Source organism: Mesocricetus auratus, unplaced genomic scaffold (genome assembly GCF_017639785.1).
Source record: "Mesocricetus auratus isolate SY011 unplaced genomic scaffold, BCM_Maur_2.0 Super-Scaffold_100004, whole genome shotgun sequence".
Classification (NCBI taxonomy): Eukaryota; Metazoa; Chordata; class Mammalia; order Rodentia; family Cricetidae; genus Mesocricetus; species Mesocricetus auratus.
Window position 1 is genome coordinate 8,297,720 of NW_024429189.1, and position 24,339 is coordinate 8,322,058.

A 24,339-nucleotide genomic window follows, 5' to 3' on the forward strand; every position below is an offset into this window, starting at 1 on the left:
TTTATGGAAGCAATGGTGGGAGCTGTAGCTTTACACCCTTAAAATATTCCACAGCCCTTCCCAATTTCGCTGCCATGCTGTAAACAAAGTACTCTGTGTCTTAGAGTCTCAAGAGTTCTCATCTGTCCTGGGAGGGAGCTCCTGAAGGCACAGCAATAAGTAACCCATGAACTAAGTTTTGAAAGGATTGAACTCCGTGGAATTATGTCTGCTATTAGTAACCCTTAGTTCCATGTGATACTGAAAGACATGGAGAACACGGAACAGAACGGAACACCTCACTAGTGGAAGGAATCAACATTTCCAGTGCTAGTGTAAATACAGAAACACATTTTTAACTACTTAAGGAAACAGAGTCTACGTACAACTTGTTTGGAAGAGCAGTTATTGCCTCTGTTCCTATCTATTAGCTAACAACCATGTAGAGATGAAAATGGGACTTAGGGCAATCGCTAAGTAACCAAGGATGAATTTTTCATTTTCAAGAATCTCAGAATTAGGAGTACAAATGCCAATCCTTTTATGGGAACATGGGCAGCTTCAGGCTACTTTAAATTTAGCTTAAAGCTCTCATGCTCCTCCTTGACTTGAAAAAATTTCCAGCTTTGATTGCAACAAAACAGCAGCTGGGCTTAAGAGTCAAAAGTCAAGACACATGAAGGCAGGTAACTCCAGACAACAATCATGCAGGGCCAGCTGTGGGGTGCCTTAGATTTTACCAACTCCGGGTTTCTGAAGGTGCTATATGGTCTTGCAGTAATCCTGGTCAGTCTAGTGTTCTGCCTTGAAAACAAAACAAAACAGCTCTCTTGCCCACTTGGAACTCACTTATGACAGCTGCTGAAAAAAAAAAAACAGGAAGTGATTGGAATGCTTTTACAGCTTCTCTGGACTGGGCTGCTTTACCGCCTGTCTCCTGAAAGCCGCTGGGCAAGGGGTAAAACACCCACAGGAGTCTCCTACCTCACTGAGCTCTGCTGGCCAGATTTAGCTGCATGTCAAATGCAAAGCACGCATAAGTGCTCTGGTTTATTTCTTATTCGTGTATTAAATTTTTCCTTATGTGGCAGGGTTTGGGGTGGAGGGAACGGCTGGGTTATAGAAACTGGTGGGGGAGGGGAGGGAAAGAGGGAAAAGAAGGAACTAGGAAGAGAGGAAGTTAAACGCAGCTCCCCTCCCTGTCGTTAATAGGGAACCCAATATGGCATCTTGCATGAGAAGCTTGTTTTCTGACCACAGCAGATACGTTGAATCTTTCCGGAGGTTTCTAAACAATTCCACGGAACACCAGTGCATGCAGGAATTCGTGGACAAGAAGCTGCCAGGCATAATAGCAAGGTAACAAAAAGGCGTTTCTGTCAACGGGCTAACCGGTGGGTCAAAGATGGATAGGTGGAATACAGCCCAACCGGTAGGCAGAGGTGGAGGAGACATCGGGATTAGAGTTAGAGGGGGTCTCAGCCTCCTGCTGCGGCCCGACCTTGCCTAAACCGGCTGGCCTTGCTTATGCAACTCTGTGTTTGCTTTAAATACCAAGACACTGATTTGTGCTACTGCATAGCTGGCAGCGCAGGGTGTTAACCATTTGAAGGCTTTAAAGGCACAAGCCCGACCGTATTTGGAAAAAGATAAGGTACAAATCATTAACCTCAGATTTTTTTTCCCGACCGTATTTGGAAAAAGATAAGGTACAAATCATTAACCTCAGATTTTTTTTTCTAGCTTCTTTTTAAATTTTGTTTAAAAAAAAAAAAGCCCCAAATAGATACTGGTATTCTTTTCTTTAGACTCAGATTTAAGTAATTGCAGAATACTGTTTGCTTCAGAGCATAGAATTAGTGCCTCTCAATTCTAATGAATTCAATTCATTTCCTTTATCTGTTATTGTAATCACTCTGCCAAAAGCTGTCTTTTGCTTTCAGCTTAATATTACCAATGTGATCCTGAAGAAGGATCGTTTTACCCTTCTCAGTGAAACTGGTTTCTTGCCTCTTCCAGACTCCCTTATTTATCACTTATTTTTGATTAATGTGTTCAATTTGTGCCAAAGCTGATAAGCATTTTCGAGGTAAGGGATTCCACAGGCTAAAGATAATCAAGTCACCTATCTGGGGATAAATTGTTTCCACTTGTTCTGTTTCAAGAAGTAACTATAGAAAACTAGTAAGAAATGACTGACTGTGGACCTAATTTACAAACAACAAAATACAATTCTGGTATTTTATCTTTTGCTGTCTGAATTTCTCTGTGGAGTTACTTTCCTGTGGTAGTTCTTCTGTCTAACCAGAGCAGACTTGTTGGACAAATACAGAATTCTCCTGCTTCTTCTCCTTTTATCTACTGAGTCATTTTCCCAGCCTTGTATTTTTTTGTCTTTACAAGGTTAAAGAATTGACGTGTGTAATAGGATAAAGGGTGTAAAATCTCTACCATGGGCTCAACACCCCATCTGATGCACTCATAGATAGATTCCACTAAGTATAAGTGGATTTAGGATTTACAGATGACAGCACAAGAAGTTGGGAGGGAAACATGGTGGTGGGGAGATAGAGGAGACATTTCAGGGGAAGGGGAAGGAGATCCCTACAGAGTGGAGGCTTCCTCTGAGGATTAGACACAAACCACACCTCAACGGCTGTTTTCACAGAGAGATTTTATATTAATGGAGGAAGAAAAGTTAAAGTGGCTGCTTTCTGACTCAGGCCAAAAAAAAAACCAAAAAACAAAAAACCAAGCAAACAAAATAAATACAGCAACAAAAGACCTTGCTGGTGTAATTTTTAGGGGAGGCCTGTGTTAGAATGAGCTAGGATGCATAGTGTGTTTGGATTGGCAAAGTTAATTAGGTGAACTGAAGGGAGCTTTTGATTGCTGGACTTCAATACTTCTACAGCTGGACCTTGGTGCTCAGCCTCAGGAAGAGGATGTGGTCAAGAGAGGGAATAGACCTTCTTGACTAGCTTTAGGAATGAAATCTAACAGTGTTTAGCAAGGCAGAGGGAACTCTGGGAGAAGGGCATGGCCTGCCAGAGCCACATGCTGGAGTGGGCTAGTCCCTTCAGAAGGAACACTGGGTGAGTTTGATCAAAACTTATTATGTGAATGTATGACATATTCAAACTAAAAACAATAAAAGCAGTTTCAAGTAGATAGCTTTTATCTGAAATTATAATTTACATCTTTGGACCGTTCTACTCATTTCTAAAAGAACAGGTTATAGGTTACTTTCTCAATGCATTTTCAGATTGTATAATACACATTCACCCCTTAGCATAACCGGATCCTTGGTTTTCTTCACCCTCTCAGGGTAGTCTTAAGGTGGCCCCTACCCTGTCTTCTGTCTTCTGGATGCATCCAGTTTAGATGGAATGTTGAGGGTAGAATTTGTAAAAGACATGAGATTTTGGCTATTAACTAAATTTATGTTACAATGGTAATACATAAGGTTATGAATATCTGAATCCAAATGTCATTATTTTAAGGAAGCAGTTTTGCTAGACATGGGGGCCCATGCTGTAACCCAGCACTTAGGAGGCAAAGGCAGTATCTGTAGCAGGAATAATATAAACCCAGAGGCAGATACTGAAGTTCAAGCTGAAGATTAGAAAAGCAAAACAGGCAAGCAACCAGAGAGATCTTACCTCTCCCAAGGCTGGGGCCATCCTGTCCTCAGCATGGCTGGAGCCTAATTGCCCTGGCTGAGATCCTGCTCCTATATTATGTACCTCTCTAGTGCTGGAAGTAAAGGTGTGCAACACCACTGCCTGGTGTCTATGGCTATGGTTAGTTTTGCATTCTGATATCCAGGCAAGCTTTATTAGACCATAAACAATATATCATCACAAAGATCATGAGTTCCAGACTGGTATAGTCTACAATGTGAGACTCTGTTTCAAAGAAAACAAAAAAGAAAATGAAAGAATGAAAAAGAAAAGAAGAAAGAATATATTTTCCCTTTAAAATTAGATTCTGGGGGGAGGGGAGAAGGAGCCAGGAAAAAGAGAGGGGGAGAAGAGGAGGGGAGAGGAGGACATGGCGGAGCAGGAAGCTTGAGTTGGGGGAAGAATAGAGGACAGCAGGATTAGAAATAACCATAATAGAGGGAGTCATTCTAGGTTTGAGGGGAGAGCTCCAGAGATTTAAGTGAGATTTCCAGAGATCTATAAGGATGACACCAACTGGCAAAATAAGCAGTAGTGTAGAGACTACCTTAAATGCCCCTCCCTGATAATGATTTTGAAGACTATCTTATATACCATCCTAGAACCTCCATCCAGTGACAGATGGAAGCAGAGGCAGACACCCACAGCTAAACACTGAACTGAACTCCTGGAATCCAGTGACAAAGAGGGAGGAGTGATGAGCAAAGGGGTCAAGACTGGGCTGGTGAAACCAAGAGAAACAGCTGACCTGAACAAAGGGGAGGTCTTGGACCCCAAACTGATGGCTGAGGGGCCAGCATGGGACTGATCCAGACCCCCTGAATGTGGGTGTCAGTGAGGAGACCTAGGCAATCTATGGGGCCTTGGGTAGTAGATCAGTATTTATCCCTGGCACACAAATGGACTTTGGGAGCCCATCCCACAATGAGGGATGCTCTCTAAATCTGGACACTTGGGGGAGGGCCTAGACCCTCCAGGAACGAAATGACAGACTCTAGAGATCCTACCTGGGGAACGGAGTGGGGATTGGGTGGGGGGCTGGAGGAGCTGGTGGGGAGAAGCAGGTGTGGAGGGGAGGAGAGGGAGCAGGGACTGACATGGGAAGCAAGCTTGTTTCTAATTTAAATATATAATAAAAGTGTTTAAAAAATTAGCTTCTGGTGAATCTCTGCAAGTTCAAGGCCAGTGTGGCCTACAGAGCAAGTGCCAGGATAGGCTCCAAAGCTACACAGAGAAACCCTGTATCGAAAAAAACAAAAAACAAAAAACAAAAAACAAAAAAAAAATTCTGCAAAAGGAGCTCCATTTTTTGCTTGAAGTAGTTTAAAAGTTACATGGTACTATAAAATGCTTCCAAACCTCCCTGTGTCTTCAAGGAAGAGTTTACTAAAGTGTGAGGTTGGGCAAGACAATTGCATACTTAGTGCAATACTTTTTTTTTAAATAAAATGTTTTGTATTTTAAAAATGCAAATGATTTTAAAAAGCAGATAACAACAGCAGACAGTAGTCCTTTTCCCCAAATACTTTGTCTATGAATTTCACTCTCCAAAAGCAACTATTTTTAACTAATACTTTTGTCCATATCAAAATCTTTAGTTTCTTTTAAAATTTTTTCAGTAGTGTTGACTAACGTGTTTTCTTCTATTTCTTCAGTTTTACTACATTCTTGAGATGCGATTTTTTGTTTGTTTTTCTGTTTGTCTCTGTTGCTTTGTTTACTGAATTTTGAAAATTTCAGAATATTGAACTTACTATGATAACTCTCAGGACTTCATCCTTGATCCAGGCGTTTCTTCTTAAATTCTTCACTTACAAATATCTGCTAAATTAAAATTTCTTAGGAAAAACTTGAAAACTTAGTCTATCTTGTCATCTCTTTTTCGAACACTCCCTTTTCCCTTTTGTCCAGGACAGCAATTGTGCACCCAGACTTTTTCCTGACCTTTAAATTTGCATCTGAAAGAAGCCCTGAGAATTTTCTCCCCATGCCCTGGGTGGAATGCACTCTGATTTTATATTGAATGTACTTACTCATTTTTTAAAAAGTTGATTCCTAGGATAGACATACAATACACATAATACATATTTGTTTATTGAAAGGAAAACAGGGGGAAGCAAGAGGAAACACACATACAGGTCCAGGGTTTATGTCATCCATATAAAAGGTCCACAGAAACATGTGTTCTAGTCTCCAAAGAAATGCCAGCTTTTCCATGTGAGATGTTTATAGTGGTGCTTCTGTGTCTTCTAAGTACAAGAAAGAGATGGAACCTGTGTTTTCAGGGACTCTAAAAAAGAGCAATACAAATAAAGAACCACAGATATGACTGTCCAGTTATCCATTAGTCTTTGCTTTTCAGTGGAGTTGATAGAATTGCAAAGCACTTTTGGTGATTTTCCTAAATTCTCTAATTTTGTTTGTTTGCTTGCTTTTCAGGATTGGTGAAACAAAAGCAGAAATTAAGATTCTGAGCATAGGCGGAGGTGCAGGTATGAATAATACATATAATATTTATGTTCCGCTGTAGGCATCATGGTATTTGTTAGCCAATTGCTGTTGCTCCAGAAAGTCCCTTTCTTTTGCCTTTTTGAAAAAGACCAGTTTATAAATACTGTCATCATAGATTTACTGGCTTTAGACATTAGCCTTCATTGTAATTTGTAGGCTAGATAAGGGATGAAATTTTCTTATTATTTTTGTAAGTAGAAAACCAGGATAACTTTGAAGATTATTTCTTATCCAAAATTATTTACATACATAGAGAAAAGGGAAGTTCCAGAAGCTCTTTAAGCTTGAGACCTTTAAGGAGTGTTGTGATATTTTGTTTGTGTTTCAACAAATAGAACTTGCCTGAAGATCAGAGTGCAGAGCTAGCCACACCAGTTAGCCATAGAGGCCAGGCAGGGGCACACACCTTTAATCCCAGCCCTTGGGAGACAGAAGCAGAGGGATCTCTGTGAGCTGAAGGTCACCGTGGGCTACATGAAATTGATCCAGTCTAAAAAGAGAAACAGAGCCAGGTGGTGGTTTAATCCCAGCTCTAGGGAGGTGGAGACAGGAGTGATATGGCTGGGCAGAGAGGAATATAATAAGGAAGGAGACAGGATCTCATTGCATTCAGTCTGAGGATTTGTAGAGACAGGATTGCCCTTTCCGTCTGAGGTAGAGGTAAAAGCTAGGGACTGACTGCTCTGCTTTTCTGATCCTTCAGCCTTCACCCCCTAATATCTGACTCATTGTTTTTATTATTAAGACTAATTACAATTTGTGCTAAAAGGAGTAGTCCATGGACTGGTTATTTACTTACTAATATTGGTCCATGTGAAGGACTGGAAACTTTCACCAGACTGTAAATTGATGTACAACTCCTTTCATTAAAAATACCTCAATAAGGGCAAAAAATACTTAATTATAGCTAACTTACATAATTGTATCCTCATCTCTAAAATGAATTGACCTCACTACTCCCTTCTTCTGAATGAATTCTAAAAGTGTTTTTTAATCACTCAAAGCATTTTCTTATCTGTGTTTTATTAGCATCACTTGGTCTTACTATTCTTACGAGGTTTTGTTCTAGAAGAAAAACCCTAACTCTGTCAGGCAGATTGATATACATATCATTTGTAACTACCCCCAATGAACTGTGTAGCTTTGACTGATACATAAGATGAGATTTTTCTCATCAGTAAAACGGAAACACTGAGTCTCACCCACAGGATTGTAATAAGAAAGCGTTTATAAAATGGTGAACATATGCTGTTCATCTTGTACGGTGAGGCTGTGCCTCTCCGAAACATTAAAATGACAAGTTTCTTATCGAGGTTTAGTGTGTGTTTAATTTTTAAGGTATTAGATATTTTTAACTTAATATGTTAACATGAAACATGCTGACATTGTTATAATTACAGCCTACTAAGTGGGTACTATGATGCCACCTGTTACCTAGTGTCCTTGAGTCTGTTGAAAGCAAATACAGCATCATATGAGTGAGATGGATTGTAGCTCATATGAACACAAAAGAAATCAAGAGTCCTTCAGTGAAAAAGAATAACTAGTTTATGGTGGCATTATTTGTTCAGTTTTTATAAAATTCAGTGCGCTATAATGTAATTAGAGCTAATCCTAAAAATCCATTTGCTCTGTTATCTTTAGCTACCCAGATAGAGAAAGCAGCAAAGACAAAGCAGGAAGGTTACTGTTGTTAATCATGCTATGGAGAATGTTTAAGCTATGATACTGGGTTATTGCTTACTGATACTATAAGCACAAGAATTGAAATAGTGATGAATTACCCAAAGGGTGGCCTTTTAATTCTCTTAATGAAGAGAATATTTATGTTGTATTTGCATGAGTTTCAGATACCTCAAGCAGCAGGACTATAACTTCATAGTGCCTGTTACATGTGCTCAGAGAGTATTAAAATCCCTACAAGCAACAATAATTAATAATAATCTCTATCTCAGTTTAATTATCTTTTAATATAAAGTTAATTGAATTTCTAATATAAATGTATCTCTACATGCTTTCTTTTTTGTTTTGTTTTTAATTTTGTTTTTGAGATAGGATTTTTCTGTGTACCCTGGCTGTTCTGGAATTCTCTCTATAGAGCAGTCTGGCCTGAAACTCAGAGATCTGTTTGTCTCTGCCTCTCAAGTGAGTGCTGGGGTTAAAGGCATACACTAATATGCCCAGCTATGTGTCCACATTCTTACGAGCTATCTTATAAAGAATATCCAACTTGCACACTGGTTCTTTACATCAATAAGCACCTAGGTGCTAATAGGATTCATCAAAATAAAGGGAAGAATACTTTGAGTCCTTTTGTTGGGAGCTGAACATTCTATTGATACCAGGCTCTATCTTGGACAGAATATGGAATAGGGACGTTCTTCCTAAGAAACTGGTCAGAAACATAAGAAGAACTTGAAGAAAAATTCAAATTATATACTTAGCATTCATTAACCAAATGAAAAAAATAAGTAGTACATTGATTAGTTGCTTAGACAAGGTGTCCTTGTTATGAATAAATGGCATTTATGTAGTTTGAAATTTCAAATTGGAGACAGGGAATGTTTATCTGACAGCCTAAAGGCAGGCACGGTCCATTGAGGAATCACATACATATCCTTGCCTCAGAGAATCAGGGCCTGTCATATTTTACCATCTTCGATTAAGAGGTTTATGCAAAGGGAAGCTTTTTCCTTTAGAGAAAGCCTTCCCGCCAGCCTGGTTCTAGAACCGCATCAGTCCCAAATAAACACACAGGAGGCTAAATTAATTATGAAGCTGTTGGCCTTGCTTGTTTCTTACTGGCTAGCTCTGACTTAAGTAATTACCCCATAATTGTTAATCTAAGTATTTCTCTTACCGGAGAATAGTTCCAGGCTTCCTACCCCATGGCGTTACATCTTGACTCTCTGTGTTTCTCCTTCCCAGAGTTCTCCTGGACTCCTAGTCCCACCTATCTAGATTCCTATTGGCCAGCAGTGCTTTATTGACAAATGCACAGGACTTCCCCCGAACAGGTTTTTATCATCCTTGAACTTGATTGTACTTGTCAATCAGTCTCTCAACTCTAATCTCTTGCAAATTCAGCCATTGGTCTTATTCTGTTCTTTGTGCTGAGGTCCCACAGCACACTTCACAGGATCTCACCAGTCTTTGCTCCCTGGACTCTGGTTTACTGTCTACATATTCTATTCTCAGACACAAAGACAACTTCAGCTGATTTATCTCTGATGAAAATGTTCTTTCCATTCAAACAGTGATGCCATTTCTCCCAGCACAACTGAGCTAACATACTCAAAGCAAACATCAAAAAACTCCATGGGTGAAATTGCTGCTTATCATGGGTGATTTATTGTCCTTAGAGCCCAGTAACTGCTGTCTGTAGGCAAGCTCTGCCCCCTTGCAAAAGGTCATCTTAGCTGGCTTATTGACAATTTATACCTGCCCCCAAGTATACAACTGTTCCTTACAAACTGGCAATTCTGTATGTGGCTTGGAGGAGGGGTTAATATATGTATTTGTATATTTGCCAAGGGGAATACCAGAGAGGGGACTCCATCTAGGTGGCTATGGGGAAGCCCTCATTTCCACTGGCTGAGGCTTTCTAGGTGGTGGCCAATGGGGAAAGAGTGCCCACATTCCTGTTAGTATCTCCTCACCTATGCTCTGTCAGGAAGCTTAGTATCTTCACTAGAAGAGGGGATAGACCTTAGTTTCATCTCCCTCCAGGAAGGAATTTTAGCAACACTGCTTTATACCACTTGGTTCTCATGTTCTTTGGTTACTTTTTATTTTCAGAAACAGGAACAGGAGAGTATGCCTATGCAATCTTTTCTTTTTAGGAACTGGTGTTCATGCCACTAGACTTTCAATACCTCATGAAAAATAGTACAATTTTATTCATAATCCAAGCAATTATTAGGGCTCCATACAGTTCATAAGAACGAAATTGGTGGAAAACTCCTTTGGGTAGTCTTTAAGTAATTTTCCATGTCCATAGCACTATTATTTGCAAATTATATGTTCTAGTGATGGAGAAATGTGTGAAACAAATGTTGTATGAATAAAACAGAAATGAAAACACATAGAAAACAAATCATGGACAAAACCCAGAGCATGTAACCTTTACACAGTCCAGACTGTGTGGCTGTTTATGTGTATATGCTGGTGTTTTTATGCATTAATCAGAAGTAATGAGCAACAGGAATTTTTGTTGTTGCTGTTTATTTTTATTTTTCAGGGTTTCTACAGTTATATCACATTAACTTCAGGAGTTGCTTTGTTTTTGAGAGAAATAACATTATTTTTATTCTAAATCTGATAGAATTTGCTTTTTGGTTCATTTTCAATATTGGTCTTATCTTAAATTAAAATTAAATCTGCTAGGGTTTTACTATCATATAATTTCTAAGAGTATTGTTTTAAGTTAGGTGGCATGTGAAAAACAAGAAATCCATAGTATTTTTGGTAAGGGGATGCTACCTATTTAACACTTATTCCTGAACAATGTTCCAGAAAGTAGTTATGTCAATATGTTCTCCTTGCTATGGACTTTGCATATATGAGATTTATTTTTTCCAGTTATATTTAGGTATCAGAAAGTATTATAAGAGTTAGACAAAACTAAACTCAATAATCTAATTCTACTCTAATTCAGCTTTTTATTTGAATTCCTATGAACCTATTACATTATGTATAGGTGGTATGAACCCTCTCATAATTTTTTCTTTTGGTAATAATCTTACTGTTACCAGTTGAGAGCACTTAGGCTAGGTGAATTTTTGTTATGCAACACATAGACACCAGCATTTCTATACAGGATAAAAAATAGGAAAATTTTTAATTCACCCTCAGTTTACAATGTAATGAGCATTATTAGGTAGACTAAAGCCAACAAATTGTACAAAATAGATGTAAAAATTATTAACTTGATAAAAGAGAGAATCAATGATTTAGAAATGCTTTAATATTTGCAAATATGATCCTTGGGGCTGGAGAGATGGCTCAGTGGTTAAGAGCACTGTCTGCTCTTCCAAAGGACCTGGGTTCAATTCCCAGCACCCACATCACAGATCATCACCATCTTTAACTCCAGTTCTAGAGGATCTGACTCCTTCATACAGACATACATGCAGGCAAAACCTGCAATGCATGTGAAATTAAAAAAATATTTTTAAAGGTTAAGAAAGAGAAACTATGATCCTAGCAGATTCTTAATTTCAGCTCCCTTCTCAAAAAAAGAGTACAGGTTCCAGCTGTTAGGTAAGCAAGTGGGCAAGTGTATCTGGTAAGACAGGATATCAGCAGAATAAAGATAATTAGAGTGGGGACTAAATGGGCTGATGTGTCTGCTGGGCTTAGAATGTAGTGCAATGGTGGCGCTATGCTATGACTGAAGATTAGAGTGCAGAGCTAGCCACACTAGTTAGCCATAGAGGCCAGGCAGTGGAACACACCTTTAATCCCAGCCCTTAGGAGACAGAAGCAGACGGATCTCTGTGAGTTGAAGGCCACCCTGGGCTACATGAAATTGATAAGTCTAAAAGAGAAACAGAGCCAGGTGGTGGTGGCTCACAACATCAATCCCAGTACTTGGGAGTCACACACCTTTAATCCCAGCACTCGGGAGGTGGAGACAGGAAGGGATATGGCTGTGTGGAGAGAGGAATGTAAGGTGGGAGGAGACAAGAGCATGGCATTCAGTTTGAGGATTTGTAGGGACAGGATCATCCCTTTGGTCTGAGGATTCAGCAGAGTAAGAACCAGTGGATGGTTGCCCTGCTTCTCTGATCTTTCAGCATTTACCCCTATATCTGACTCCAGTTTTTTATTAGTAAGACAAATTAGAATTTGCACTACATCAGTGTGTGACTTGTTCTGACTAATGCAACAAAGGGTGACCAGTGCTGAACAGAAAATTCCCTTAGGTTGTACAGGTTCATGGTGCTAAGTTACCCTTTGGGCAATTGTTCTAAGGAGACAGCAACTGCGGAGTTTGATTGTGTGAGTTAATGGGTAGATTACGATTTAATAATAGTGGTACAGTTGTCTTTCCGCAGACTGTGGCTGCTTTTCCTGAGTGAGTGTTAACTAGGGTCATCATACCTGTCTGATGAATTATCCTTTTTCTGTTAAGAGGCATAGGGCCTAATTAGTGGCTGTCAGCCAAGGTTGTGACCTCTTAAACTACCTGGCAGAGAGGTATGCTTTTTTATCTAAAATTTATTTTTGTGCAACTTAATTTTTAAGAAAGTTTATTGTTAAATCCTTTGTGACATCAGTTTTTACTTCCATTTCTTCCTGTATTAGGAGATGACTGGAAATAAAGGTTTAATTATTAAGATCAATAAATTGAGAATGATGAAAAACAGAGAATTTGGGGATGAGAGAGCAAGAAAAATGAAGTTGAATGTACTTATTCCTGTCTTCAGATAGCTCCTGTTGAAAACTCTACAAAATATTTGTTCTCATAAACTCATATTCCAAGAAAGTGATTTATCAGTTCACTATAAGGATTTGCCAATAACTAAACCTGATTGGAATTAGAAGTACAGTCTAGAGAGGCCGAATCACCTGTTACTTCATGAATGTCAGCATATACTGGAAAGCAAAACCCTGTTCAGATGTTTTATAAAAGGGCAGTAATAGGCCAGTAGAATTACTTGTAGTCTAAAATTCTGTGGTTTTATGAGCAACTTTTTAGGAAATAGGTTCTCCATTCACATGGCTGTCACCATGTGAAATTTTTAAACTTTTTTTTAAATTTAATATATTTAGATCACATTTTTTTTTTCTTTTGCCCTGGGCTTCTGGACATGCACTCAATCTTTAGACAAGGTTTTAATTACATGTAACTTAAAATGGCTAAAATTTGAATTGCTAATACATAGCAAAATGGCAGTTATTACATGCTGATGTAGACCTTGGTGATATAGTCTTTAAGACTTAGGACTGTCTATGAATATATTACACTAGAATTGACCACAAGAGTACATGACATTGGAGCTACTATTTTAAAAGCAGAACAAACAAAATTTTTTGAGTCAATTTAATAAGGCTTGAAACAGTAAAAACAAGTGATAATTGACAAAGTAAAGACAAAACAATCATCGTTTATAAATTAGAAGGACCTTATATGGGATGCAGTGATGGTTTACTGGTCAGGAGCCACTGATGCTCTTCCGGAGGACGTGGACAGGATCCCTAGTATCCACATGGAAGCTCACGACCATAGGTAACTCCAGTCCCAGGGGATCTAGTGTCCTTTTTTGACTTCTGAGGATGTGATTCACTTATGTTTCACAGATATACAGACAGGGAGGCACACACACATACACACACACACAATTTAAAAATTAAAAAAATATATACTTTGAAAAGCAAATAAGTTCAATTGTGTAGCCATAGGATTAAGAAGAATGAAGCAATGGTCTGAGATATATTTGTATCTTACAGATCCTTGTGTCTGTTGGGATATAGTATCTTAATTGAAGAATGGGCTTCAGTATGACCTTTGCTATTGAATAACACAATGCAATTTAGTGCACAAACATTAGGGTGGGGAGATTGCTCAGTGGTTAGGGGCACACTCCCTGTTCTTACTGAGGACTGGCATTTGGTTTCATGTACCCATGTCAGGGGCTTATAACATTCTGTGACACTAGCTCCAAGGGATCCAATGAGCTCTTCTGGCCTCTGTGGGCATTTGCATACCCGTGGTGTCCACAAAAGTAATGGCAAACAAATCTTAAAAATGTTAAATTATTGAATTAATATACAATAACCCCAATTTATTCAATACTTATTACATATTATTAACTATGAAAATTTATCTCCATATATTGTAATATTTATAGTAACTCTTTAGTATATTAGGTCTAATTTGTAGATATGAAACATAAGGACAGAAGGTTAACAAATAAGCATGTGAACTTGTTTTGCCCAGGCAGCTTTTCAGATTGGTCAATACATTTGCTGTCTTGAGTTTTTTGTTTGTTTTTGTTTTAGATGAGGTGTCATTGTGTACTTCAGTCTGGGTCATGATCTGGCTGCCTCAGCATCCTTAGTGCTCGGGTGTGTACCACTCCACCTGATTAGTCACCAAGACACTTTAAAATGTTTTCTCCTTTAAATACTGTCCTAGTTGTCTATGCACTTGTTAGAAGAGGAATAAGAGAGGATGCGAGCTATTGTAGATTTATTATTTTGTGAGAATTTTTCTAGCATCTCTTGAGGACTTCATTTAAAATTGTAGAAGCTCATGTTCAGCGGCCTGTGGTCTTAAAGGGTTTAAGATATTTATCATCCGGTAGAAAGTGGCAGACAGAGTTGGGAGCTGAAATACAATCTCAGATCTAATTTTCCTTAAAGTCTTAATTGCCTTTAGTAATTCTATTTTATTAAAGGCAATCTCAACCATAAACGTCATGCAGAAACCTACCAATAATGTCAAAGTTCTAATGTAATTGTTTTAAAACCCAGCAGAGAGTTAATGTTAAATACATAGATGGTGCCAAGGGTTGTCTCTTCTACAGTATTTCCTGCACACCCCTCTGCATGCTCTCTTGCTTCCTTATTAGTTATAACTTAGCCATTGTACTTTCATTTGCCCTGCAGAACTCCGTAAGGTATAATAATTTATTGCATTAATGTGTTAGAAGTATCCTATTGGCGATCTGTACATTTTTCAAAACCCTGTTGTGTATTTATGTGATACTGAAATTGTAGGGAATTTAATATTGCCTTCCTTTACCTCCCTTGAGTTCTTGGCTGTATGGACATGTTAATATTTATTGATCATGCAGTGTTCATCAGGTAAGAGAAACCTCCATGAGAAGTAATTCAAGGCAGTGGCTTGATGCTCCTGTGTATAAAGAAACTTCAGTAAAGAAATGAGAGAACACAGGAAGAAAGTAGTTTTGGGCTTCTGAGGCTGGGAAAAAATAAAGAGAAGGCAAGTATATGGGCAGAAACTAAATGTACGTTTTATTTGTAGATTCCCAGAACTGTTTCTAACAAAGTATAATTTATAACCTACCATTTAGAAAGCAACAACAATAAAAAGTAGGTTGGGGAAATTTTTCTTCTCTTTGAGCTCAGTTACCTTTAGCAATTCTAACGTTAGAAAGGTCATTAATAATGTTATGTAAATAATGTCATTAAAGTGAATACTAACTTGTTAATGTTAGTTGTTCCATACTTGATTTTACCTGCCTTAGGGTAGTCATATGAATATTAAAAAAAACCATAACCAATTTGAACCCATTCTATTAAAGTTTCATTTTTTGTAGGATAGTTATATAAAAGGAATATTAGTTTAAATATTCTAGAAACAGAATTACAAGGGTACACATATACAGAGATAACAGCCCATTTACATGGTGATGACAATGACTGAGAAACACAAAGTCTGCAGTCTGTAGGCTAGAGACACAGGGGAATTTGCAATTCTAGCTTCCAGTGTAAATGCTGGCTGTTTGGAGTCTCAAGAAGAATCACACATTTGGATTTGCCTAACAGCTTAAATTCTATACATTGATCATCACAAAATATCAAGACTAAGTTTTAGAGCCTGAAGAAAACCAATGTCTCCATTCAGAGTTTTCTGTTTTGGTTTTCAATATGCTTTACTTAATTTATTGATTCAAATGTTACTCTAATCCTGGAACACCTTTATTATTTAACTAAATTTCTGGGCACCTCATGCCCTGGAAGAGTTGACATATAAAATTAGCAATCAAGGTTAATTTTTAAAAATAATGAACTTGTAGCGAGCATTCTTTCCACCAGCCTGGTTCCAGAGCTGTGCCAGTCCCAAATGAACATGTAGGACACTATATTAATTATGAAACTGTTGACTGTTTTCTATGGTTTCTTGTTGGCCAGCTCTGACTTAATTATTAGCCCATAACTGCTAATCTGAGTATTTCCATGTGGTCTTCTCTTACCAGAGATAGGGTTCAGACCTCTTACTTCTCTTGAGTCCTACATGGTGACTAACTGCCTCTTTTTCCCGGAATCCTCCACCTCTTCTTGTCCCACCTTTCTTGCTTCCCTATTGGCCAACCATGCTTTATTCATCAACCAATAAGACAAACATATACCCAGAAGGACTTCCCCCATCATGAACTTAAGTAAAACATGATTTAAACATCTGTAGAAATGTTTTAATGTATAGTCAAGAGGAAAAACTATAATGATATCAACCTGAAGTTACCACTAGTTCTAATGAAATCTTTCGAAGCATAGTGATTTGAAAAGATGTTCTTTATAATATATTAGTTTATGCTGACCCATACTTGGGTTTTACTAACTGCTTGAATTCAACAAAATGATTACCAGAAAGTCAATTTGAAATACTTGTAATATGCCCTTATTTTGCTCTGCTATTCACAAAGGAGAAGACTAGAAGTTCGATATATTTAAATACAGCTATTTGTTCTGAGTTTTTCACAGGAAAATTTGTAGACCTTTTTTTGTAATGAAGATATTTAATACCATTTCTTGTTAAGGCTTTTAGCAAATACAAACAACTTTAGGTGTTTATATGTTGTAAGTCTCAGGATATCAAAAATAAGTTGTCTGAATGGCCCCTCCCTTAGTAAGGACTAATAGTGTTTGCAGGCAAGTGTAGCAGCAAAAGGTGCCTCCGTTGCCTTTCTCCCCAGAACAGGTCCATGGCTCCCACGTGCCTTTTATTTACCCCTGAATGTGCTGTGAATTTCAGAATTGTTTGATAAGTCAAAACTGTTTTCTCTTATGCCATCTATGAGTCGTCTCTGTGTCTCTGGTTTCGAGAACATAAGTTTCGAAACTATTCCCTTGTGATAGACCGATTGCCTTTGGTGTTGCAGTGTTCATTTGCTTTGCTCAGATTCCCAATCCATTTCTCTCTTCTTTTTAGTTTTTTGGGCTAAGGGTGTGCCATGCTTTCTTGTCTTCTCCAAGGAGCCTCTCTTAGATTCATCGCTTCTTTGTACTGCTGTTTTGTTTGTTTCTAGCTCATTGATTTTTGCCCTAGTTTTTATTATGTCTCCCCATCTACTGGGTATGGATTTGGTTCTTGTTTTTCCACACCCTTGCTTTGTGCCATTAAGCCATGCATCTGTGTTCTTTCTGATCCTTTGGTGTAGGAGCTTAGAGCTACGTGTTTTCCTCTTAAGACTGCATTTGATAGGACCCATAAGTCCCGTCATGTTGTGCTTTCACTTCTCACTTATTACCAGGGATCCTTTTTCTTTCCTTCTTGATTCTTACTTGACCCATTCATTGCACAGTTGCTGTGGAATAGTCCTTCTGTACACTGTGTGAATAGATGTTGCTGTGATTGGTTTAATAAACAAGCTGACTGGCCAGTGGCTGAACAGGATGCAGTTAGGTGGGAAAACCACACTGAGAGTGATGGGATGAGAAAGGGCAGAGTCAGAGGAGACGCCAGCCAGCCACTGAGGAAGCAGGATGCGTAGACAATGAGGTAACAAGCCATGAGCCACATGGCAGAGCATAGGTAAGAAATATGGGTTAATCTGAAGTTTAAGACTTGGATAGTGACAAGCCTGAGCTGTCAGTCAAGCATTTAGAATTTATATGGAGTCTCCGAGTCAGTTATTTGGGAAAAGGCTGCCAGTTATTTGGGAGCAGGAGGTTAGGGCAGGAAAACTCTGTGTATTTTTTAATCTCCGTGAATTTGGTAATTTCTAGAGACTCTTTTGTTGTTGAATTTGAGCCTTACTGTTGTAAGGTACAGTAGGAGACACAGAATTACCTCAGTTTCACTGTATCTGTTGAGGCTTGTTTTGTGCTGTAGAGTGTGGTCTATTTTAGTTCCAGAGCTGCTGTATGAAAATATTCTTTGATGTTTGGGTGTTAACAGTCAGTCTACTTATATCTGTTAGATTGATTTAATATGTGGTCTTATTTAATTCTGATGCTTCACTGATTATTTTTTGTCAGATTAACTGTCTATTATGGCAAGTTATCTGTGTCTTCAAGTCAATAGCTTTTTATGAAATGGGATGAGTCAGAGTTTGATGCATATACGATTAGGATTAGGATTGTAATGACTCCTTATTTAATTGTTCCCTTGGTCAAAATACATATTTTTTAATCTCTTCTGATTAATTTTGTTTGGTCTATTTTTGTCAGCTATTAGAATAGGGATACCTGTTTGTCCTTGTTCCATTTCCTTGAAATGCATTTTTTCCTATTCTTTCACTCTAAGGTGGTGCCTATCCTCGAGTTTATGAATTTCTTGTAGACAATAAATAGTTAGATTTTTCTTAATCCATCCAACTGTTATCGCATGGCTGGGGAGTCGAAGCCACTAATATTTGAAGTTCTTATTGAAAGGTATGCATTGAATGTTGTCCTTTTATTGCATTGTTTAACTGTTTCTGCTAATCTCATTTTGTGTTTCAGTAGTTGTAGTCTTTCTTTCTACAACTCTTGGCTTTGCTTATTCCTCTCCAGTCTGAAGCATCGCTTACACTAGACTCTGTTGGGCTGGTTTTGTGAAAATGAATTCCTTTAACCTGTTTACAGCACAACAGGGAAAGTTTTCTTTTTCCTTCAAATACAATAGTTTCAATCAATAAAATTGTCTGGTTGGCAGCTGTGGTAGTTTAGAACTTGAAGCATAATGCTACAGGCTCATCTGGCTTTTAGACTTCCCATTGAAGAGTCAGCTGTTATTCTCATGGGTTTTCCTTTCATGTGACTCCTGACTTCTCTTCAGCAACTTTCAGTATCTTTTCTTTATGTGTTTAGTGTTTTACTATAATACTACATTAAGAGACTCTCTTCTGTATGTGCTGTCTACTTAGTGTTTTATGTGCTTCCTGCATCTCTATGGCTTTCTTTCATTATTTTAGGGAAGCTTATTTTATGCTGTTGAAACTCTGGTCTATCCCATGCACCTGGCACTCTTTTCGTATTACTTTACCTATGATGAAAAAGTTTTGCCTTTGCCTGGTGTCCTGAATATTCTTTTCTCTGCATTTTAAAAAATTTATCATTTTGGTATTAATTGGTTCAATCTCTCTACTTTATCATGAAGTTCTGATTTTTGTTTGTTTGTTTGTTTTTTTTTTTGAGACAGGGTTTCTCTGTATTGTTCTGGAGGCTGTCCTGAAACTCACTCTGTAGACCAGGCTGGCCTCGAACTCGCAGAGATCCACCTACCTCTGCCTGCCAAGTGCTGGGATTAAAGGCATGTGCCACAAACGCCTGGCCCAAGTTCTGATATTTTGTGTTCTACTTGATTCATTCTACAGTTTAGACTTACCCTTAAGCTTCTGATTGGATCTTTGAATTTTTCAATTTTGTTTTCATTCAGCTTGGGTTTTCTTCAGTATTTCTACCTTTTTGTTGGATTCCACTTTCAAATCCTATATTGTCTTTGTAATTTCATTCAGCAATTTGTTTGTATTTTCTTGAACTTCAATTAAAGTTTATTTCTGTCCTCTTTATGTTTATCCATGTGTTTGCTTGTGTCTTCTCCTGGAATTCTTTAATGGTGTTTGTGATTGTTCTTTTAAATTTTGTATTCTAAAGTTCATCTTGGTCATACCTGTTGGAGAATAATTCTGCATAACCATTAGTCTTTAAGGGGTGTTTTATTTATCTTTCCTATTGTTTGTGTTCTTGTAGGGGACTGGGACATATGGATTTATTTTATTGGTTGCAGGTCTGATATGAGATTCTGACCTGCTTGTTTTGGCTGGAGATTTGGTTCTATTTGTGGTGTTGCCAGAACTTGGTTGTTTTCAGTTCAGGTAGGAGGAGTTACTAGGTCAGTCCTTCAGCTACTTGGTATTGATTATTTATTGGAGATCCTGGGGGTGATTCCAATTAACTGGCAATTAGTGTGATACATGAGTCTTAAGGTTACTCTAAGAATGTGTGTTTGAAATCCAACAAAGTCCCTTAGAGCAGATCCTAGCTCAGGGAAAGGGGCCAGGGCTTCCTGGAAAAATGTGACTTCTGGCTGGAGCTGGCTTACAAGGCAGCACTCGGGTTTAAAGGACAGCTGGACCCTGGCCAGAATCAACAAACTATCATTTGGGTATGGATTCTGTGTGGGCCTGGCCAAGAGACCTTACAGAAAAAGATTCTATCCCAATGCCTTGAGAGAAAGAATAGAGGGGGCAGCAGTGATATGAAATAAGGGTCCTGGGTTAGACTCAGCAAGAGTACTCACAGATTCAGTTCCTGAGTGAGCTTAGGCATTGGGGGAGGGGAAGAAAATGAGTCACACCAACAGAACCCACAGATGGGTTCCCACTGGGCCTCAAGTGGTGGCATGGAGTGAGATATTTCTTTTAGGCATTATTGCACTATTCTTAGAATCGGATTGTTTCAACTAGAACAAGGGTATTGCTAGCAGAACCAAAAAGAGAAAGCAAAGATCTCTTTATTAAGAAAACATTTGATAAGCCAGGGAAGGTGAATAAGGAAGTTATAAATCATAGTGGATATCAATGATAAAAAGCATAGGTGAAGGTTCCAAGATAATGCCAATAATTGAACACTTCTTTTTGTGTGTGTAAGTGTTTTGTATGAATGCATGTGTATCACATGAATGCCTGGTGCCTATTAAGGCCAGACGAGGGACACTGCACATCTGGAATTGGAGTAACAGATGGTTGTGAGCCATCATGTGGATATTGGCAGCCAAATTCTGGTCCTCTGCAATCTTAATGCTGCACCATCTCTCCAGCCCCATTAAACACTTCAGACTAAGCTACAGTACAAGGGGAGACTTGAACTATCTCTTTTCATTTTGCTGAAAAAGAAGCACATGAAAAGAAATATCTGGCATATTTTTGTGCTCTGTATGTATATCACTTATCTTTATACTTTAAATCTTTTCCTAAGTGTTCTTTTGAATTAGATTAATTATCGGTTCTAAGCTGTGTTTTCCTCATATTCTATATCATTTGACTAAATATATCTTTCAACTGACAAATAATTAAAAATTATATTTGATTACAACAAAACTTATTGATTGCCTCCTATAGTCCACAACAACTTTGTAATCAAAGTACAGTAATAGATAGATGAATGAAGATTGTGTGAATGAAAGGATTAATAAATGAAGTTTATTCATATCCCTCATCATATCAAATTATTATTTCTACTTTCAATATAGTGTTTGTACATCATTCATATTTAGGCAATGCAACAGTTGAGTGTTATTCTTTTTGCAAATCTTTTTAAATGTAAGTCAGAAACTAAAATCAGTTCAAGTTGTTCTTAATCACTATATTCAGTGTAACCTGATCTGTTTATTTACCTTCTAGGTGAAATTGACCTTCAGATTCTCTCCAAGGTCCAGGCTCAATACCCAGGCATCTGTATCAACAATGAAGTTGTTGAGCCAAGTGCTGAGCAAATTGTCAAGTACAAAGGTATGTGCTAAATTCTGTCTCCAGAGACTTATCTTCTCATTTTGTTTGTTCGTTTGTGAGTTTCTTTTGTGTGTCTCAAGTGTAATAGCACACTGACTACTATGTATTTGGTGAGTTTATTTGGAGAAAAACTTAACTAATTCTTGGCAGGCAAGAATGAACACCTGAAACTACTGATTCCTTTATTGATATCATGCATTAATCTGTTTTATATTAAACTTCTATTCATAAAATTCTGCAGTTGATTTAATCTTTATACTAAGATCATATAATCTATATTTAACCATATTCTCAAATTTATGTCCTGATTTTTTTCCTTTCTCCTCCAATTTTGTCAAGTACTAGGAAAAAAACCAGTCTAGACAAACCTTCTGATTTCCTGAGATACATAATAAAGAAAAACATGTGCCTTTTTATGTCCTTGTGTAGGGTTGTCTAGTAGAACAGAACTGGTAGAATTAACCTATACTCTTAAAATGGGATGCAGCAGAGTATCTTACAGGCTGTGGTCTGGGTATTTCAACAATGGCTTCCTCTGGATACAAAGGCCAAGAATCTAGTAGTTGTTCAGCCCACAAGGCTGAATGACTCAGTCTTCAGTCTGTGTTCAAATCTCAAAGAAATATGTTATAATACTTATAAACTTACAAAAGTAAAGAATTCCTCCACAGCAGGGTAGATGAACTTGCCAGTAGGAGTGAAGGCAAGCAGGCCAAAAGCAAAACACTTCATTTTTCACATCCATTTATGTGGGCTGTCACCAGAATGTATGGCCCAGACTTAGAGCTTGTCTTCTGACCTCACATGTTTCAGAGTTAGGGACAGTCTTCAAAACCCTCCACAGGTGTGCCCAGCTTCTTGTGTGTTAGTTGGTTCCAGAAGCAGTGAAGTTGACAACCAACATTAGTCATCTCAGTCCAATAACATGTACTGCATTAGAATTCTAAATGAAAATGGGTTCCATATATAATTAAATCAAAATTGATTATAGGCCACCTTTTCTGGGTATTTTAGAGCGTGTAGCCAAGACATCAAACATGGAGAAGGTAAAATTTGCTTGGCACGAGGAGACGTCATCTGAATATCAAAAGCGAATGCTGCAAGAAGAACCTCAAAAGTGGGACTTTATTCATATGATTCAGGTGAGAAGTGGTGTTAGAATGTGCTGCCAAAAAGATGTTTCTCACAGATTTGTATGAAGAACGCATATCGTTTTAATGTTTTAAAATGAAATCTTTTGGTTTCTAGTTTTATACCAAAACTAGTGAATATTTTCTGCCTTAAGGAAAGGTTTTGATAAATACAAAGACTCCCTTTGACATTTAAAAGGACACTTGTTTAGAACTGCAGAGGGATGATATATTCTAGCAAGTTTTCAATGGCTCTGTTGGCTTAGATGACCAGTATATATATGTAAATGTTCCATACTTTTTCTGAATCCTCTTGGTTTTTCCAATAGTAGCCACCTTCGATAGTGTGTATGTAATAGAAGGGACATGTTTTATAATAGTCGATCAGCATGATATTATTTACATTAGCCATTCATTTAGGAGGACTTTATTTCCATGATTCAGCAGCAATGGACTAACAAACAATGATCATTGAGAACATGGCATGAGGTGTCAATTCTAGGCATCCCTGAGATTTCTGGATAGTAAAGAGTATTTTGCTGTTAGAAGTTGGCTAGTGTTAGGCAGTGGTTTTATGTTGTGTAGAGCGCTTCATTAATGGCAAAACTCATTCTTCTTGAGTCCATAATCACAGTGACTTCAGAGGAGTACAATGATGAGAAGCCAAAGAAAAAGTTGACTCTAAACATATTTAAACATATTTCGTTAGAAAACAAACATTTTTTCTGTCAGGGAACATCCAGCATGTACAGAAATCATATGCTGTTTCTCTGTAGATGTGTTTTCCGTCCTCATGAAACTGTTTGCTAGTCTCCCTCTCCTAAATCCTTCTGCAACCTGCCCCTGATGAGTCATTCCTAACTGACCACTTTACTTCATATTCTTGAAGGGAAAACTCCACTGAAAATTAATCTTTTACCCTCTGTCTTAGTGTTCTATTGCTTTGAAAAGATGCCGTGACCACTGCAACTCTTATAAAGAGAAGCATTCAATTATATGAGCCTGTGGGGACCATTTCTATTCAAACCAACACAGTCTACTCCCTGGCCATCATAGACTTGTAGCTGTATCATACTGCAAAATGTATTCTGATGTGGGAAGTCCTGTGATTATGTCAATAAAGCACTGTTGGCCAATAGGAATCTAGATAGGTGGGACTAGGAGTCCAGGAGGACTCTGGGAAGGAGAAACACAGAGAGTCAAGATGTAATGCCATGAGGTAGGAAGCCTGGAACTATTCTCCGGTAAGAGAAATACTTAGAATAACAATTATGGGGTAATTACTTAAGTCAGAGCTAACCAGTAAGAAACAAGCAAGGCCAACAGCTTCATAATTAATATAGCCTCCTGTGTGTTTATTTGGGACTGATGAGACTCTAGAACTAGGCTGGCGGGAAAGCTTCTCTCAAGGAAAAAGGTTTCCCTGTACAGTATTCATTTCAACTTTAATAATCCCCATAGTTTATAGTGGTCTCAACACTATTTAAACATTCAAAGTTAAAAAATTCTCTTCTGAGACTCAAGGAAATCTCTTAACTGTAACACCCTGTGAAATCAAAATATAAAAGCAGATTACATGCTTCCATCATTCAATGGCATATAATATACATTATGATTCCAAAAGGAGGA

General features: G+C 38.0%; 1 protein-coding gene across 3 annotated transcripts in view; it reads left to right on the plus strand.

Annotated features, from left to right (window-relative positions):
- The window catches only part of Hnmt (histamine N-methyltransferase), a 58,725-nt gene that overhangs the window by 25,942 nt on the left and 8,444 nt on the right, over positions 1–24,339 (plus strand). Inside the window, exons 1-5 of one of the 3 annotated variants that reach the window (XM_005083750.4) lie at positions 792–937; positions 1,192–1,338; positions 6,102–6,154; positions 21,473–21,580; positions 22,595–22,722. In XM_005083750.4, the coding sequence (XP_005083807.1) occupies positions 1,202–1,338; positions 6,102–6,154; positions 21,473–21,580; positions 22,595–22,722 (426 nt within the window). In that variant the 5' untranslated portion in view covers positions 792–937; positions 1,192–1,201. Of the gene's footprint in view, positions 1–791; positions 1,045–1,191; positions 1,339–6,101; positions 6,155–21,472; positions 21,581–22,594; positions 22,723–24,339 lie in introns of those variants that run through there. The other 2 variants (XM_013123241.3, XM_021235057.2) reach the window with 2 other exon arrangements.